Raw genomic sequence first — 19,793 nt, 5'->3', positions numbered from 1 at the left:
CTTCCCGATAGAAGTCAATGGAGGAGAAACATTTGTTGAGAAATAAAATCCAACACTTGTTTTGAGCGTAAAGTGAGTGACGTCATGTTCTGGTGTGAAAAAGTAGCTAAATCATGTTAATTTCCTAATAAAAATCTGAATTGTGTAGGTAATGTGCTGTATATTGTTTGTATGTATTGATTAGTGTATGTATGTGATAATATTTATAGTTAGATGTAGCTATATGAGTGTATGTTCCCGTCTGTCTATGTAAGTCAATAGAAAATGGATTTGTATGTCTTTTTTTTCAAACACCCCAGATCTTGTAAATTCGATCCGTTCTATTTTGACATGAAAATATAAAATCTTAAAAATAAATATTGTGTAGTGTTTGTATGAGTGTAAGTGTAGTTTGTGTAATGTTTTTGTAGTGATTTGTGGATGTTTTTGTTAGCGGTATATGGTTAACTACTGGGTCTGGGTTTACGTTAATGATTTGAGCGGAGATGGATATTTTTGTGGCGTTACGGAAACTCATAATACCAGCGGGCGTTAAAAAACAGCGTTAGGACCGGCCAACTCTGCTTTTTAACCCTAACGCAAAACTCGTAATCTAGGCGACGGTGTCCAGTATGTGTATACTGTATATATAGTTTTAGGCAGGTATGAAAAAATGCTGTAAAGTAAGATTGCTTTAATAAATATTCTTATCCATTAGCAAAATTCAAAGTGAGTGAACAGAAGAAAAATCTGAATCAAATGAACATTTGGTGTGACCACCCTTTGGCCTCTAGTTATGAAGCTCCGTACGTACCTGCCTTCGCCGGCCCCAATACGCTCGCCTAAGCTCACCTCACATCGCCGCTGCGGACCTGAATACGCTCGCCAAAGTTATCAATAAATCTGTCAAAAAGCCGCGCACCAAGTACGGGGCGATAAGCAGCGGACTGTGATAGTTATCAATCATCAACCTCGCTGCTCTTCGGCTTTTTTACAGCTTTATTGATACCTCTGTCACTAAGCACTCACACTATACTATACTGTTCTACCCCCTATACTGGCACACCCGGAGCCCCCCGCAACTAAATAAAGTTATTAACCCCTAAACCCCCGCTCCTAGACCCCGCCGCAACTATAATTAAATATATTAACCCCTAAACCCGCCGCTCCTGGACCCCGCCGCAACCTTTAATAAATATATTAACCCCTAAACGCCCGCTCCTAGACCCCGCCGCAACTATAATAAATATATTAACCTCTAAACCGCCGCTCCCGGACCCCGCCGCAACTATAATAAATATATTAACCCCTAAACCGCCGCTCCCGGACCCTGCCGCAACTATAATAAATATATTAACCCCTAAACCGCCGCTCACGGACCCCGCTGCAACTATAATAAATATACTAACCCCTAAACCGCCGCTCCCGGACCCCGCCGCAACTATAATAAATATATTAACCCCTAAAACCGCCGCTCCCGGACCCCGCCGCAACTATAATAAATATGTTAACCCCTAAACCGCAGCTCCTAGACCCCGCCCCAACTATAATAAATATGTAACCCCTAAACTGCCGCTCCTGGACCCCGCCGCCACCTATAATAAATTTATTAACCCCTATCCTGCCCCCCCTATGACGCCACCACCTATAATAAATTTATTAACCCCTATCCTGCCCCCCCCTACACACCGCCGCCACTATAATAAAATTATTAACCCTAATCCTAAGTCTAACACTAACCCTAACACCCCCCTAACTTAAATATTAATTAAATAAATCTAAATAATATTACTCTTATTAACTAAATTAATCCTATTTAAAACTAAATACTTACCTATAAAATAAACTCTAATATAGCTACACTATAACTAATAATTACATTGTAACTATTTAGGATTTATTTTTATTTTACAGGCAACTTTGTATATATTTTAACTAGGTACAATAGCTATTAAATAGTTATTATTAACATATTTATTATAGTTGCGGTGGGGTCTAGGAGCGGCGGTTTAGGGGTTCACATATTTATTATAGTTGCGGCGGGGTCCAGGAGCGGTGGTTTAGGGGTTAACATATTTATTATAGTTGTGGCAGGATCCAGGAGCGGCGGTTTAGGGGTTAACATATTTATTATAGTTGCGGCGGGGTCCGGGAGCGGCGGTTTAGGGGTTAATAACTTTATTTAGTTGCGGCGTTATAGGGGGGGGGCAGATTAGGGGTGTTTAGACTCGGGGTACATGTTAGGGTGTTAGGTGCAGACATCTCCCATAGGAATCAATGGGATATCGGGCAGCAGCGAACATGAGCTTTCGCTATGGTCAGACTCCCATTGATTCCTATGGGATCCACCGAAATCCAGGTACGCTGGCCCGGAATAGTGGCGAGCGTACCTGGTAGTAGTTTGATAACTACCAAAAGTAGTCAGATTGTGCCGAACTTGCGTTCGGAACATCTGGAGTGACGTAAGCATCGATCTGTGTCGGACTGAGTCCGGCGGATCGAAGCTTACGTCACTATATTCTACTTTTGCTGGGCAGTAGGGGTTGATAACTAAGGAGAATCAGCCTCGCCACAAATACGCTGCAGAATTCCAGCGTATTTGCGGTTGACGGCTTGATAACTAGAGGCCATTGTCTTCAAAACAGTACTAATTCTTCTAGGTACACTTGCACAAAGTCAGGGATTTTATAGGCAAATATTCAGGTGCATGATTAAACAATTATGCAACACAGGTGCTAACAATCATCAATGTAAAATGTAGGTTGAAACACAATCATTAAATGAAACAAAAAAAGCTGTGTAGGAGGGATAAGATTGTGTGAGAAACAGCCAAACTCTGCTAACAAGGTGATGTTAATGACAGCCTAATGTCAAAAGCCATACACCATGGCAAGACTGAGCACAGCAACAAGACACAAGGTAGTTATACTGCATCAGTAAGGTCTCTGCCAGGCAGAAATTTCAACAGACAGGGATTTTCAGATGTGCTGTCCAAGCTCTTCTGAAGAAGCACAAAGAAATGGGCAACGCTGAGGACGTTAGGCACAGTAGTTGGCAAAGGAAAGACACATAATGCTTACTTCCATTCGCAATCGGAAGATGTCCAGCTGTGCCTTTCTCTCAGAATTGGCCGAAACCAGTGGTACATCCATCAACTGTATGGAGAAGACTAGTCAGAAGTGGTCTTCATGGAAGACTTGCAGCCAAAAAATGGAAATAACGTAATGTGACGCATATATGTTTGGAAATGGGCTGGACAGCAATACATGAATGAGTGTCTGCAGGCAACAGTGAAGCATGGTGGAGGTTCTTTGCAAGTTTGGGGCTACATTCTGCAAATGGAGTTGGGGATTTGGTCAATGCTGAGAAGTACAGGCAGATAGTTTATCCATCATGCAATACTATCAGGGAGGCATCTGATTGGCCCCAAATATATTCTGCAGCATGGAAAACACTCCAAACATACAGCCAAAGAAACTAAAGGAACATAAAACCCAAAATGTTTCTTTCATCATTCAGACAGAACATACAATTTAAACAACTTTCCATTTTATTTCTATTATCAAATTTGCTTTGTTTTGTTGTTATCCTGTGTTGAAAAGCAGGACGGTAAGTTCAGGAGTGTGCACGTGTCTGCAGCACTATATGGCAGCAATTTTACAGAAATGTTATACATTAGCAAGAGCACTAGATGACAGCACTATTTCCTGTCATGCAGTGCTCCAGACATGTGCAAGCTACCTATCTAGATATCTCTTCAATGAAGAACAAGATAACAAACAAATTTGATAAAAGAAGTAAATTGTAAACTTTTTAAAATGGTATTCTCTGTTTGAAACCTAAAGAAAATGTTGAGCTTCATGTCCCTATAAGAACTGTCTTCAGTGTAAAGAACAAGGAGTCCTGGAAGTGATGGTATAGCCCAGAGAGCCCTGATCTCAACATCATCTAGTCTGTCTGGGACTACATGAATAGGTAAAGAAACCAAGCTGCCTAAAAACACAGGAGAGCTGTGGTTAGTTCTTCAAGGTGTTTTGGACAACATACCTGCTGGGTTTCTTAAAATCCTTTGCAAGTGTAGCTAGAAGAATTGATGCTATTTTGAAGGGTGGTGTCTAAAAATGTTCAACCTCCCAAAATGAGCTGATTCAGTAGAAGCAAAGGGTCAAGGGATTTATATGGGCATTAGCCTTCATTGTGCATGCGCTCCCGACACTCACTGCGCATGCGCACGCGGCCCGACTCCTCACGATCAGCTGAATAAGCTGCATCAGAGGGTCCAGGATTTCTACAGGCGACATGACTTCAGTGCGCATGCGCTAACGTACAATAAAAAAAAACCATACAGTTTAAAAAAATATTAAAAAATAGTGAAGCTCAAATTATCAACAGTTAGAGTATAGGGCTGATTACATTAAAAAAAACTCCATGTACAGTGTCATGTGGCCCCACAAAATGTAATGGTTGTCAAGTGTCTACATAGAGTGACCAGAACTAAGGTTTATGGAATGAACCATTTACTTATTGAAATAAATGTATGTATTTGCAAAATGATTTCACTAAACAGAAACCTAGGGAGATATGTACAAAGATTGAGAAAACCTATATATTAAATGGGGAGTGTTGGAGTTGGCAGGAGAAAGACTGTGTTCTTCCAAGAAATAATTTTGCAAAATACATAAATTTATTTAAATCTGTAAATGGTTAATTCCATAAACCTTAGGTCTGATCACTCTATGTAGAGACTACACAACCGTTATTTTGTGGGGCCACATGACACTGTACATGACGTTTTTTAATGGAATCCGCCCTTATTGTAACTGTTAATAATTTTGAGCTTCACATATTTTTTATATTGTTTTAATTGTATGTTTGTTTTTTTCATTGTACGTCAGCGTGAGCATGCGCACATGAGTGTCGGACACGCATGTGCAATGAAGGCTAATGCCCATATAAATTCTCAACCCTTTGCTTCTACTGAAACATATGATTTTGCCAGGTTGGGCCGCTTGCGCATACGCAGTAAGTGCTCCAAGGGCCCGATCCGATATGCAGCGTCGCCCGCAAAAGCCGGCGACGCCGAAATTTGCGCTGGTTTGGTATCCTATATACGGCGTAACCTAGAAGTTACGCTCGTATATTTCTGCCTTCGTCCGTAGTTTTTTGGGCCATAGGCAGGTATACCAACCAGCACAGTTTGGTATCCAATATACAGCGTAAGGACTTACGTGGCGAAAATGGAGAAATCTTACTCCATTTCACCTCGCCACAAAATGCACCGTAGTAAGCCTTACGCTGTCTATTGGAGCCCCGTAACTCCCTAAACTAGCTGCAAAATAAACCTAACAGCTAACGCATGCGCAATGTCTATCTACCTGTCAACCGCGATCCCCCGCTGCAATCCCTAATAAAGTATTTAACCCCTAAACCGCCGCACACGGACCCCGCCAATCGGATTGAACTTGAATCTGATTGTCGGGATGGAAGAAGACATCGCCGGATGGAAGAAGACTTCACTGCCGCTTGATTGAAGACATCGCCGGATGGAAGAAGACTTCACTGCCGCTTGATTGAAGACATCGCCCGGATGGAAGAAGACTTCACTGCCGCTTGATTGGACATCGCCCGGATCGGATGAAGAGTTCGGCCCGGCTGGGTGAAGACAAGGTAGGGAGATCTTCAGGGGGGTAGTGTTAGGTTTTTTTAAGGGGGGTTTGGGTGGGTTTAGAATAGGGGTATGTGGGTGGTGGGGTTTAATGTTGGGGGTGGTATTGTGTTTTTCTTTTACAGGCAAAAGAAGCTGTTTTCTTTGGGGCATGCCCCCAAAAGGCCCTTTTAAGGGCTGGTAAGGTAAAAGAACTGAACTTTAATTTAGAATAGGGTAGGGAATTTTTTTATTTTGAGGGGCTTTATTATTTTATTAGGGGGCTTAGAATAGGTGTAATTAGCTTAAAAATCTTGTAATATTTTTTATTTTTTGTAATTTAGTGTTTGTTTGTTTTTGTAATTTAGTTTTAGATTATTTTATTGTATTTTAGTTTAGATATTTGTAGTTTATTTAATTTATTGATAGTGTAGGTGTATTTGTAACTTAGGTTAGGATTTATTTTACAGTAAATTGGTAATTATTTTAACTAGGTAGCTATTAAATAGTTATTAACTATTTAATAGCTATTGTACCTAGTTAAAATAAATACCAAGTTACCTGTAAAATAAATATAAACCCTAAAATAGCTTACAATGTAATTATTAATTACATTGTAGCTATCTTAGGTTTATTTTATAGGTAAGTATTTAGATTTAAATAGGAATATTTAATTAATAATATTAATATTAATTAGATTTATTTTAATAAGAATTTAGTTAGGGATGTTAGAGTTAGATAGGGTTATTATACTTAATATATATATATAATATAATAACGATATTAACTATATTAACCCTAATATAATTAGGGTTAATATAGTTAATATAGCTGGCGGCGGGTGTAGGGGGATTAAATTAGGGGTTAATATTTTTAACATAGATGGGCGGCGGGTGTAAAGGGGCTTACTTTAGGGGGTAGGTAAGATAGATGGTGGCGGGTAGGGGCTCACTTTAGGGGTAGGTAAGATAGATGCGGCGGGGTAGGGGCTCACTTTAGGGGGTAGGTAAGATAGATGGCGGCGGGGTAGGGGGCTCACTTAGGGGGTAGGTAAGATAGATGGCGGCGGGTTAGGGGGGCTCACTTTAGGGGTAGTAAGATAGATGACGGCGGGGTAGGGGGCTCACTTTAGGGGGTAGGTAAGATAGATGGCGGCGGGGTAGGGGCTCACATTAGGGGGTTATAGATTTAATATAGCTGGCGGCGGGGTCCGGGAGCGGCGGTTTAGGGGTTAATACATATTTATATTGTTAGGATAGTGAGGGGGGATAGCGATAGAGGGTTAGACGTGTCGGGCTATGTTAGGGAGGAGGCGTGTTAGACAGTACGGGTGATTTTATACTTTAGGTCAGGTTTTGTAGGCGCCGGCAGTTTCTAAAGTGCCGTAAGTCACTGGCGACTCCAGAAATTTGTACTTACGCAGATTTCTGGACATCGCTGTTTTGTCAGACTTACGGCACTTTAGCCTCTGACGGTGCCGTATATAGGATAGCTCGAGTTGCGAGCTGAAACTGCGGGCGGCGGGGGTTCCCTCGCTTGGCGCCGCAAACTACGATCTTTAGCGGATCGCGCCCCAAGCCTCCAACAGCTGATGCATTCTTATGCATCCAGAATTTTTTTTAGAAGACCAGCCTTCAAAACAGCATCAAATTCTTCTAGTACACTTGCACAGGTTTTTAAGAAACCCCAGCAGGTATGTTCTCTCCAAACATCTTGGAGAATTAATCACAGCTGCATTCTTATGCGTCCATAAATTTTTTAGAACAGTGGTCACACCAAATATTTATTTGAGAATTTTCTTCTGACCACTCACTTTGCATTTTGTTAATTGATAAAAATTAAACTATTAGAATTTTATTTTGAAAGCACTTACTTTACAGCATTTGTTTACATCAGCCTAAAACTTTTACACACTATTGTTTGTTTATATATATATATATATATATATATATATATATATATATATATGATTGTATTTATGTATAGATAGAAATATAATTTAACTGTTAAAAATAGATTTTTTAAAATCTAAAATTATTTTCAATAAGGGATAACTTCACATGGGAACCTTTAAAATACGTAATGTATGAGCTAAATATCCATTTTTACATGGGTTTGATGCACGGTTGCCTTCATATTCTAATACAAATTTTGAGTTTGCGAGCTGTTTATATATTTTACAACGCAGCAAAATAGAATTAAACGTAACACATTTAGCAACTTTAGTTGGAAAGTAGCAAGTCTCTTAGTCCATTAATCATTAATCAACAGTCTTCGAAGAAAAAAAATATATATATCGAAATTGTGATGAACTACAAGCAGAGCTTTCTCTATAGTTCATATGTGATTTTTTAGCGGCACACCTTGGGTTAATTTGTGCATACGTACATCGACGAGATCTCGCCACTATGTCACCACGTCTCGCGTCCTCGCGTCATATAAAAGGCCGAAGCTAAGATCTCGCGATCTCTTCCTATCTCCCAACATGGCGGTGAGTGTCCGCTGGATAGGGTCTGGCTCTGTTCTGTAATCCGTTCTCATCCTCTGTCTGGGTTCTGCACTTCTTGATCTTTCACGTGTGACCAATATGCTTGATGTGCCGTTAACCTATAAGTGGCATTATTTGGGTATTCTGGCTTTCTGTGAAGATTGTTATCCGGCCTGAACTTTATTTGCGTGTAGAGCTAAGCAATTATGTTGCGTGCTGATAGTTTATTCTCTGCATGTGTTTAATACCTGTCTGGTGACATCGCTTATGTAACGGACTGCATTGCAATCTGCAGATATAGTGTGTGGTGGTGTACGTGCTTCCTAATAAACAGTGCTAGCCGAAAGAGCCAATATCTACCCGAGCCTTGTACAATCTGAGGACAATTACGATTTCCTAATCACACTTAAATCGTTATAATTGGCCGTTTTGTGTAGTCAACTAATTTGCCTACCTATATATAGTTTCTATAAGAATGCTTTGCTCAAGGATAACGAAATTAAGACCTATATGTTCAATTGGATCCTAGATGAGTGCTTGCTTATAACCTAGGAGTGGCAGCCCTTTTAAGTGATGCACTTACATGTTTAAAATCAGGTACTCAGTCTAAGTGATAATTTATATGGACTTTAATTTATCATTTCTAATAAAGATATGCTGTAACTTAAGTTTTAATCTAGCCGTGGCATTCTAATACCCTGTGCTCTGGCCACTCACTTCAAATACATGGTGAGCTAATGGTTTGAGCTTTTCTCCAGTCGACCCTCTACCTACACAAAAAAGGCTGTATGGATAGTGCTGATTGGAGAACAGTTCAAACTAGTAAATAACAGTTTGAAATGGCTGCCCGTATTGCAGGATATTAGAGTGGAATGACTAGTTTAAAAAGTTATAGTGCATCAAAACAGGTGCTTGTGGTGCATTTTGTTAATTTTAAAGGTTCAACAAAATTATGTAAATATTTAATTATGTAATAAAAAATGTAAAGGTAATATAATGTATTACATACTTCGATTGCATCCTTTGTCACCAAGCAGCTGTGTATTAGCAGAACATGTTGGATGCCGCCCCTGCAAAACAGTAGTTTTAATCTATGAAGACTTGCCCTACCTATCTTACCATGTATAAATCTAATTTAGTTGCATGCCTTGCCTGTTTGCAATAAGTTGCTGGATTGTGCACCTCAAAAGTAATTGAGGTTCTGAACTTTCTCTTTACACCTACCATTCTTTCAGTTTAGGCTTGCATTTTGTTATACAATAGTCAATACAGAAAGTCATTATAGCAAATTATTGTACTATGGATGCTTAACACTGTTTAATTCTCAGTAGTCTTGTAGATATAAAGCTCATTCTGCTCTTTCTGTTCAGGGAAAAATCCGAAAAGGAGAATCCTATGCTTGAGCTGAGGATCCGCTAAGCTCTGCCTCAATATATGTGTTGGTGAGAGTGGGTGACAGACTGACACGGGCAGCCAAGGTGTTGGAGCAGCTCACTGGTCAGACTCCTGTCTTCTCCAAAGGTCAGTATTGCTAGATTTTGGATGTATCTGCTGTAGTGTCATCTGTAGCTTTCATTGTGTGGAACTGGTAATTCTTTAATGACTAAATATACCATTGCAGCTCGCTACACTGTGAGATCTTTCGGCATCCGAAGAAATGAGAAAATCGCAGTTCACTGTACTGTGCGTGGGGCAAAAGCAGAAGAAATTCTGGAGAAGGGGCTGAAGGTAAGATCAAGTTTATAATATCATTGGCAAATGTACTGGCTTCCCCGACATCTGTTTTCCATATTTATAAAGAGCCATAATCCTGCAAAACGTTAAAGTGAAGGTAAACTTAGGTGAATGAAAGCAGTTTTTTAAAATACTATTAAAAACAGGGGCAGTTTCATTCATGCAAAGTTTACAAAGCAACCGTTTTGATTAAAAACTTACCTTTGTTTCTTTTCACAGCCAGAGCAACTTCCCCCTCCTGGAAATCCTTTCTTCACACGTCAGCAATAACTAATCCGGCTTCCTCCAATCACGGTTTCCCCCCAGGGTGGTTATTGCCTGGGAGGAAAGCCGTGATTGGAGGAAGCCAGATTAGTCATTGCTGACGTGTGAAGAGAGGATTTCCAGGAGGGGGAAGTTGCTCTGGCTGTGAAAAGAAAAAAAGGTAAATTTTTATCAAAACGGCTGCTTTGAAAACTTTGAAAGTGCCCCTGTTTTTAATAGTATTTTTAAAAAACGGAGCTTTCATTCACCAAAGTTTACCTTCACTTTAAAGAGAGTCTACACCATAATTGTTGTTATTTTAAAAGATAGGATAATCCCTTTATTACCCATTCACCAGTTTTGCATAACCAACACAGTTATAATAATATACTTTTAACCTTTGTGATTATCTTGTATCAAAGCTTCTGCAAACTGCCCCTTTCTTTCAGTTCTTTTGACAGACTTGCAGTCTAGCCAATCAGTGCCTGCTCCCAGATAACTCACTTGCACAAGCAAAGTGTTATCTATATGAAATACGTGAACTAACACTCTCTAGTGGTGAAAAACTGTTAAAATGCATTCTGAAAAGAGGTGGCCTTCAAGGTCTAAGAAATTAGCATATGAACCTCCTATGTTAAGCTTTAACTAGAGAATACCAAGAGAACAAAGCTAAATTGGCGATAAAAGTAAATTTGAAAATTGTTTAAAATGACATGCTCTATCTGAGTCATGAAAGTTTATTTTGGTCTAGACTGTCCCTTTAAGACTATTACATAACTAGCGTATACAAAATGTAAATTGAGGGAATTGTCCCTGCATTAAAGGCAAGGTAAACTTGCGTGCACTCGTCATCACATTTATCAATAACATCAAAATTTAGTATAAGTTAATTCATCTTAATTTTTTTTTATTTTAAGCCTCAAAATCTTATTATTTATCTGTTTTCCTGCAACGATTCCCCGTCCGCCCGAACTTTTGTATTAAATTGATTGACACTTGTTTTACCTTGTGGCGTCCAATCACCGCTTTCTCCATGTGGTGGTGAACACAGCATATCCGACATCGTCGGACCGCATGCGCCCGACAAGTAATGTCTCAAATGTTCAACTTGCTTGTTCATGAGTCGCGCATGCTCCGTTGAAGCATCAGTCTAAGTTTGGCAATCAGCTTCAAACAAATTACACTTGGTAATCGCGGGGAACAGTGGCAGACGAGTGTCTATAGAAATTATGGAAAGTTGCGCATGCGCAGATGATTTTAGGTCCGTGAACGCGCAAAATTCTGACGTAGAGTGCGGGTGGGTTGGGTCTCTAAGATGAGAGCCGAATATAGGAAGCATCAACGGGGAGGAGTAAAAGAATAAAAGGTACTTATATGTTTTTATGAATAACTTGAAAATACACTGCAAATATTGAAAAGGACTTAGCGACTGCATTGCAAGGCTAATTAGTAAACTAAACAAATTTCAAAACATTGCAAACTTTACCTTGCCTTTAAAGGAACATGAAACCCAATAGTTTTCATGATTCAGATGGAGCATGTGATTTTTAAACAAATTTCCAATTTACTTCCATTAAAAAAATATTTTTTATCACTTAAAGGATACCTAGGTAGTCTCAGAAGCTGCTGATGGTGAGTGCACATATGTCTCGTCATTGGCTTTCAGCTAATTCCAGTAGTTTAGCAACCAATCGGTAAGCGCTATTCAGGTACGGCTCCAAAAATGGGCCCGCTCCTAAGCTTACATTCCTGCGTTTTCAAATAAAGATTCCAAGAGAAGAAAAATCAATAGTAAAATACAGTCAACACAGAAGATTTGCATAATCAACAAATGCAAGATAACAAGACAATGCAAGAGCACTTAGTCTGAGCTTCAAATTAGTATAAAAAAAAAAATTCTGACAATTTTAAGTTTGTGTTTTTCCACTCCCCTGTACCATGTGACAGCCATCAGCCAATCACAAATGCATACAAGTACCATGTGACAGCCATTCACATATCATACACACTTATTCTTGCACATGCTCAGTAGTTTAAATATAAAAATACTGTGCACATTTAGTTAATGGAAGTAAATTGGAAAGTTTAAAATGGCATGCTCTATCTGAATAATGAAAGTTTAATTTTGATTGAGTGTCCCTTTAAGATTTGCATGTTCTGAGTCAGGGTAAACATGTGGGTTTTATATCCCTTTAACTGTTGTATTACTGCAACCTCTAGCAAAGGCCCTGCATAACCGTATTCCTGAAACTTTTCTTGGTAGTTTGTGGTAAATATTGAATTGGACTTACTTATTTCAAGAGAAGGCCAGGTACATGGTTTAGGAACTAATATGCTGCATGGTAAAATAAAATGTCTCATTACAGATTTTTGCAACTCTTCCCTTATTCTTTTAAAATATATAGCAAAAGGTTAAAGCTAATTTCAATGTTTGTGTGCTTTTACGTATAATAAACTACCAAGATTTGATGGATACTTGTGATGCTAGTGTCTCAAATTAATGCTTTGTTTTTTGCTTTAACTTGTGCAAGTTTTCAAGTTCATTGAATATTAAAATGGCTAAATTTTGCTCTTTCAGGTCAGAGAATATGAGCTAAGGAAAAACAATTTTTCTGACACAGGGAATTTTGGATTTGGCATCCAGGAGCACATTGACTTGGGGATTAAATATGATCCAAGCATAGGAATCTATGGATTGGATTTCTATGTGGTATGTAATGGAATCCTTATCTTCGAAAGTTTGTGGGTTTTTATTAGTGGTTTTTTTTTTTTTTTTTTTTATTATTCAGCTTTCCAATTTTCTTATCAAATTTGCTTCATTCTCCTTGTATTCTTTGCTAAATGATCAGCAATGCACTATTGGGAGACAGCTGAGTACATCAGGTAAACAAATGAGGCATACAAGTGCAGCTAGCCCTGAGTAGTGGATTGCGGTTCCTGAGCTTATTTGGGTGTACTATAAAAGGCTATCAAGAGAAGAAAGCAAATAAGATCATATACATTAACTGGAAAGTTTAAAATTGTATGCTTTATCTGAATAAAATATTTTTGGTTTCATGACACTTTAAAGGGACATTCAACACAAATCGTAAATTAGATGGTTATGAACCTTCATATATAGGAATTTTGCATTGCAAACTGCAGCTTTATTTTGTCAAATGAGTTTTCACTGGTTTCCCTGTCCCCCCCCCCCCCAGAACAAAAGAACCCCTGCTAACCAATCACAAACTGTTTGCACGTGTGCAGACTGGGTACACTGCACTCTTGTATTCCCTCTAGGAGATTTAGCACTGATTCACCTTAGTTACTATTGCAGAGATTTTCTTATGAATTGATGCAAAACTGATAATTCACCTTTTCAAAGCATGTCACCATAGAGGCTTAGGGAGCGAAAGTAAACACAAGCTCACATAAACTGCCTAAAAGTATTAACCCTAGCCTCTTTGGGAGAGGAGGCTTCCGGAAAGGGTTTTTAGATGTATTTTACAGCAAAAGACTGCAAAATGTATATTGCAATGTTTCACTTGCAATAATGAAACATGCTTTTTATCAATTGTCAAGTTTAATAGTCCTTTAAATGTTTTAATGGTCCTTTAGTGTTGCCTTCCTGATGCTACAGATTTAAAGTGCTTAGTTTATGCATTTTACATGTATAGGTGAATTTATACAGTGTTTTTTTTAAGTTATTGGGTATAGCGAAAATGTGTAGTACTCCTGGAATCTGACATTTTGAATTGTAACTCTTCAAAGGTCCTGGGTCGGCCAGGCTTCAGCATCGCTGACAAAAAGCGCAGGACTGGCGTCATTGGAGCAAAGCATCGCATTGGAAAAGAGGAGGCAATGCGCTGGTTCCAGCAGAAGGTTGGTATTCACATATTGAAATACACAAGGGAACATGCTGTTTTAAACAGTAAAAATGTTATAGGTTCGGACACTCGGTTACTTCTAGTTTTGTGTCCTGAATTGGATTTGCAAGTGGGTGTCATTGCCCAATGAACAGTTTGGTTGCAGACATCCTCTATTACAAAGCATGTCTAGGATAAATTTAGTTGGTGTATGTTCTACTTTGCTTATTCTCCCTCCCCCCTCTTAAAGGTACACTGAACACAATTTTTTTTTTTCTTTTGTGATTCAGATAGAGCATGCAATTTTAAGCAACTTTCTAATTTACTCATCAATTTTTCTTCTTTCACTTGCTATCTTTATTTGAAAAAGGCATCTAAGCTTTTTTTGGTTCAGACTCTGGACAGCACTTCTATTGGTGGGTTAATTTATCTTCCAATCAGCAAGAATATCCCAGGTTATTCACCAAAAATGGGCCGGAATCTAAACTTACATTCGTGCATTGCAAATAAAGATACCAACAGAATGAAGAAAATTTGATAATAGCAGTAAATTAAAAAGTTGATTAAAATTGCATGCTCTATCTGAACCATTAAAGAAAAAAATTGGGTTTAGTGTCCCTTTAATGTGTTCCGCCTGCTGTAGAGTATTAAATTAATGTAATTTGTTTCTTTAGATGTACTTTTATTTAAACAAATGTTTTATCTAATATGCCCATTCAAATAGGCTAGTCATTGGTAATACATGGAAGAAATACAGTAGTGAGTGCATATTTCAGACTTAAAGGGACAGTTCACCCATATAATGTTTCCATTTAAATTGTTCCTAATATTCCATTTTACCTGCTGGAGTGTATTAAATTGTTTAAAAGTAGCTCCTTTACCCCATTATGTTCTTTTGAAATAGCCGATTTTAGCTTGTGGTATCCCAACCTATTCTGAAAGTTGATACTGGAGTCTCAGCTATTGAATAGCCCAAGTAAACACAGCCGGCAGAAGAAATTAAACTCCCAGTGGGGTGTAGGGTAGTTAAGTAATAAAATGATGATTTTCTCATATTTTATACTCTGCTGCTGGTATAACAAGTCATTGAAAATACACTAATATAAAAACAATTTTACAGTGTACTGTCCCCTTAACACTGCCATATTAGTCATTAGTGGCACTCTTGTGACCCATTTGTAGCTGTCCCTAATTCTCAGCAGAGAAAACCTAGGTTACCACAGTGCAGCAGCAATTGCTTTATGGACATGACCATTAAATACAGCAGGATTGCATAATCAACCTGTATAAGGCAATGCTTACTATGAGTTTCACATAAGCAGAAGAAAACTGCCTGCTAATTCTTGCGTAAAAGATGGTGTCTCAAAGGGTGCAAATAAGACTGCACTGTTTGATAGTCTAAATATTAAAGTTTAAAATTGCATGCTCTAACGTAATCAATGGGGGTGACCTCACCTTTATGCTTGTGTGTATCCCCTTATACCCACTGTACATTTAGTATCTAGTCGGGTGGGCCAACAGTGTGAACTTTATATTATCCTATAACTCCACCACATCTCATGTTGGGTACATTTGACATTATTCAGATTTATATATCTATACATTTGTAAGTATCCTATTACTATTCACTGCACATGTAGGATTGTTTGTTTTTTATTTTAAGAGAGAATGCACAATGGATAGGTTATGTAGTAGTAAACAACTTTTCACTTTACTTTAAATTGCTTAATTCTGATCCTTTGTTGAAAAGCACACACAGGTAGTCTCATGAGAAGTAATGCACTACTGGGAGCAGAAGATATATAGCTTTTGTCATTGGCTCGTGTGCCCAGCTAGCACCTTGCAGTTCACTGTTGGTTCTTACAGCAGAATGCAAAGAGAATGAAGTAAATGGGAAAGTTGTTTAAAATTGCATGCTGTCTTGAGAATTTCAGTTGTGTGCCTTTTTAAAGGGACAGTAAACCTTGTAGTTGAGGCATTTGTTGCTCTGCTAAAGAATATCAGCCAAGTCTTGACTTTTTTTTTTTTTTTAAACGAATAAACATCCTTCTGCAATTTTTTAATAGCTAAACTCCACCCACCATTTACCTTATTTGGAGGAGCATCTGGGCTTTAGTCTGCAGACTCAGGCTAGCCATGGTCATAAAGTTAGTATAAAATGCAGTTATCAGATAAAGCCATTAAGGACAGGTGTATAGTATAGCAGTTGGCTTTAGTCAGCAGGGTGCATTTCCAGTGCTGAGTATTAATATTATCAGAACTAAATTGCAAATTTTTTTTTTTTGCCCCTTTTCATGTAAAATTTCATTATGCAAAGAATTATACAAATCTCAAGGTGTTTTCTGGCCCTTTAAAGACACAAGCCACTGTGTAGTGTAGTCAGGGATTTGGATCCTGCAACGTATACTCTAGCCTCTGAAAAGTGGGCAAAACTTTACATTGCAAAGGCTTTTTTTTTTTAGCTTATAGCCTTTCAACTCAAAGGACCACTTAATGCAGTAGACTTGGAAAGTGTCTTATCATATTCTGACTCGTTTATTTTGACTTGTGTCCCTTTAATCATGCTGATTGTAACATGACTACATTTTAGTCTGATTCTGGTAGTTACTTAAAGTACATGCAGTGTATGGTCAACTGAGCTGATATCTATGCAACACATTTACATCTGACATCTTCAATATAACTAAAACTGCTTCAAGTGCAAATGGCCAGGTTTACACAAAAAGAAACTAAAATATGCAAACATTGCCTAAAATCAGTCTGTTTAAATAACTTTATTTTCTTTTTTTCCCCTAGTACGATGGCATCATCCTTCCTGGAAAGTGAGCTGCATCTTATTTTTCAAAATAAATAATCTTAAAAATGATATTGTTTGTCTCTTTCTTTTCAAAATTGCACATTCGAAAATCACACCAGAATTACAGCATCCACTTTATTTACAATTTATCTCTAAAGGAGATCAGCATTTGAAGGTTTCAATGTCACATAAGCATAATACTGTGTGTTTTTTAGTCATTTGCTACTTTTATTCTGCACTTAAACAGTCTTGGGGATTACTGACTAATTACACATTATTAAATACTGCTATAGTAACACGTTCAAGGGTAAAGCAATGGGAGCTGATAATTATATTCCACTGTTAATTGCGAAGTGTTTGCAGCTATTCAAGGATGCCCTACGGGGAAAAGGGGTCCCTAGGTTGCCTCCACACATCTGACAAGTGGACACTGTCACAGAAAACAATCTACAACCTTGCTCCAGTCTGGAATTGCATGCTTTCTGGATCGTTGTAATGGTGCATTATTTCCCAATTCTTTAACCGCTATATAAACAGTAACTGAAGTTCAAAATAAAACCTCAGTTTTCTGATCCGTCACTGGAATGCTAGACGTGCACACTATAAACTGCCATACAGTAATGCGTCAGAAACAAGGCGTGCCAGTAACAAAGATGGCTGACCGGTTTGTGTACGTTGTGGTGTACACGTCAAACCTTCCATATCCGTTTCCGGTGTCAGGTAGAAAGATGGCGTAAGGCGTTTACAGTAGAATTTGTTGAAGTCGCTTCCGGTGTGGGTGTTTCCAGCTTTAAAGATGGCGGACTCCGTGCTGGAAGTTGTAGAGAAGCTGCAGTCTCGTCTTTCGCCAAATGCTGAGCCTAAGAAGGTACAAACGCTAAATCCTTAGCTGACACGTTGTTGCACGACCGCTGAGGAGGTCGTTATGGGTATTTTTGTATGTTCCTGGTTGGACGGTAGGAGTAAACTCTCTAGATAAGCGAGAAACCTGTTGTGTGCATTTAGATTTATGGCGTTTTCTGAAGACCTGAATGGTTAGTGTCCTGGTGAGTTAAAACGTGACTGAGGATATATAATCGCTGAGCATATATGGAGTGGTGGTTCAGCAGCTGTTGTATGCAAGGCACACGTGAGAATACCTTAACTATACTGTTAGTATTCTAACATAGCAAATATAATTCAGACACATATTTTTAAATCCCTGGTTTAGCTTGTATTTAAATCTTCCGATGCTGCAGTTTTTACCCAGTCTGTCAGTGCTCAAAGTCTAAAGCTGCCAGCATGTTTTGATTTTTTTTTTTTACCAAAACTAGTTCTCACTCTGAAAATGGAACTTGAGCGTCAATATTGGTCTATGCTGGCTTAGAAACAGGACAAAACCCATTCAGCAGAAGATTCGTTAAGACAGACTAGGTTTCCAGTGTTACCAGAAACAGTAATACATTTTAACCCATTGTATAAACAAGGGGAACATGCACTCTAATTTCTGTGAAGAAAAATATTTTGTTTGGTTCAAAATTTCAACTCTTTGAAAGACCCCTGTGAGATGCTAAATATTCCAATGTCCACAATCTTGGAAGTTTGGAAAATAAAATATAGGCTGCACATTAAATTGAAAATCATCCTAACCCCTGCAATGTATTGCAGCCATCTTTTATATTAATTTGTTAGCCCTTCACTTCATGCAAACAAGTGCTTTAGGGTAATGCATTTTTTAACTCCTAATACTCCTAGTGTCTGACCCCTGGCTTTTTACATGTTATGGGAGATGCAGCCAGTAAGAGCTATTTGATAGTGGTAGCGGTTTCACAACTAAATATAGGCTTAGTGATGTGTTTGGTTTGCTTGATTAAATGCAATCAAATGGAAATGTTACTGATCTACTGTACATTCAAAAGCATGTGTTGAGTGGACATATGCACAGGATATACAATCTCATTCTCCCTTTGCCAGTTTAGGCTCTGCCCCTTTTCTGCAATAGCTGCTGCTTCAAGTTGTTGGTGGGGGTTTTTTTCCCTGTAAGATCCCAGCATGCCTGACTAAATTTCACCTCCTTTTCTAACTACATAGAAACCGACTTGCCAAAAGAGCAGTGGGAATTAATAATCTTTCTATTCTGCAGCTTCACAAGACCCTGAAGAGACTTGCTGAGCTACCAGTTACAGTTGATATTCTAGTGGTAAGATGTTTGCTATTGTGACCTACAAACTGTGCTAGTTGTATGAATGGTATTAAACTCTACATCATTCTATCCTATATTTGAAAAAGTAGCTTGAAAAAAAAAAGTTAAAACTCCATAATAGTAAAAAAAATTACATGCTCTAATTCATTAGCGCATGTAATTTAGTTTAATTATATTTTACTGTCTTTTGCTGCAGTTTAGCACCAAACGTTGAGAGGCTTGAGTGTGTCTTGCTGGGTTCTAAACTGAAAACAAAAGGACGCTTTTTAAAGGGTATTTTAACCTTGTTTTTTTAAGTGACAGTGCTAAAAGAAAAACGTTCTAATGTTAGAACATTTTAATATTTATAAGCAGCATTCTTTACTTACAACTGTGTTTAACCCCTAAAAAGGATTAACACCTAGTTAAAATCGGCTACTGTGTTGCAATGCACTACTTGGAGCTAGCTGAACACATCTGGTTATCCAATGACGAGAGTGTGTGTAGCAATCAACATCTAGCTCCCAGTAGTGCATTTCTGCTGCAGAGGACATGTTAAAAAGATCAAAGTAAGTTTGAAAGTATCTTAAAGTTACTCTATCTTAATCGTGAAACTTTAGTTTTGACTTTCATATCCCTTTATTATAAAATATTGTGCTTGTTCCATGTTCCCTAGAGTAGGGTTCTAAAAACGTTTTTCACCAAGACCCAGTGCAATCGTACCACATACCTTTGCGACCCTATCAATTCTTGGTCTGAAAACTTCTGAAGTAATATACAAAAAGATAGCTGCAATTTATGGCAAAGTGGAGTAAAATGTGTGCATACGTTACACCGGATTGTAGTCAAACTTGAACATGTTGTGAAAGGTAATTACACACACTTTCATATTGCACATACAC

The 19,793-nt window shown here is 38.3% G+C and overlaps 2 protein-coding genes across 2 annotated transcripts in view; both read left to right on the top strand.

The window, feature by feature from the left end:
• The first annotated feature begins 9,479 nt into the window (after nucleotides 1–9,479).
• On the top strand, nucleotides 9,480–16,799 carry RPL11 (ribosomal protein L11). Its single transcript, XM_053707298.1, is given in 7 exon segments — nucleotides 9,480–9,527; nucleotides 9,529–9,561; nucleotides 9,563–9,632; nucleotides 9,733–9,839; nucleotides 12,667–12,798; nucleotides 13,839–13,949; nucleotides 16,730–16,799. Coding segments are annotated over 7 exon segments (504 nt in total). The 5' UTR covers nucleotides 9,480–9,506; the 3' UTR covers nucleotides 16,760–16,799.
• A 688-nt stretch (nucleotides 16,800–17,487) lies between these two features.
• The window catches only part of ELOA (elongin A), a 252,922-nt gene continuing 250,616 nt past the window's right edge, over nucleotides 17,488–19,793 (top strand). The window contains exons 1-2 of the mRNA XM_053707297.1: nucleotides 17,488–17,598; nucleotides 18,853–18,909. Of these exons, the coding sequence (XP_053563272.1) occupies nucleotides 17,527–17,598; nucleotides 18,853–18,909 (129 nt within the window). The 5' untranslated portion in view covers nucleotides 17,488–17,526. The remainder of the gene's footprint in view (nucleotides 17,599–18,852; nucleotides 18,910–19,793) is intronic.

The sequence above is a fragment of the Bombina bombina genome, chromosome 3 (genome assembly GCF_027579735.1).
Source record: "Bombina bombina isolate aBomBom1 chromosome 3, aBomBom1.pri, whole genome shotgun sequence".
Lineage (NCBI taxonomy): Eukaryota > Metazoa > Chordata > Amphibia > Anura > Bombinatoridae > Bombina > Bombina bombina.
The sequence above is the reverse complement of the archived record's forward strand: the minus strand, read 5'-3'. Positions and strand labels throughout refer to the sequence as shown.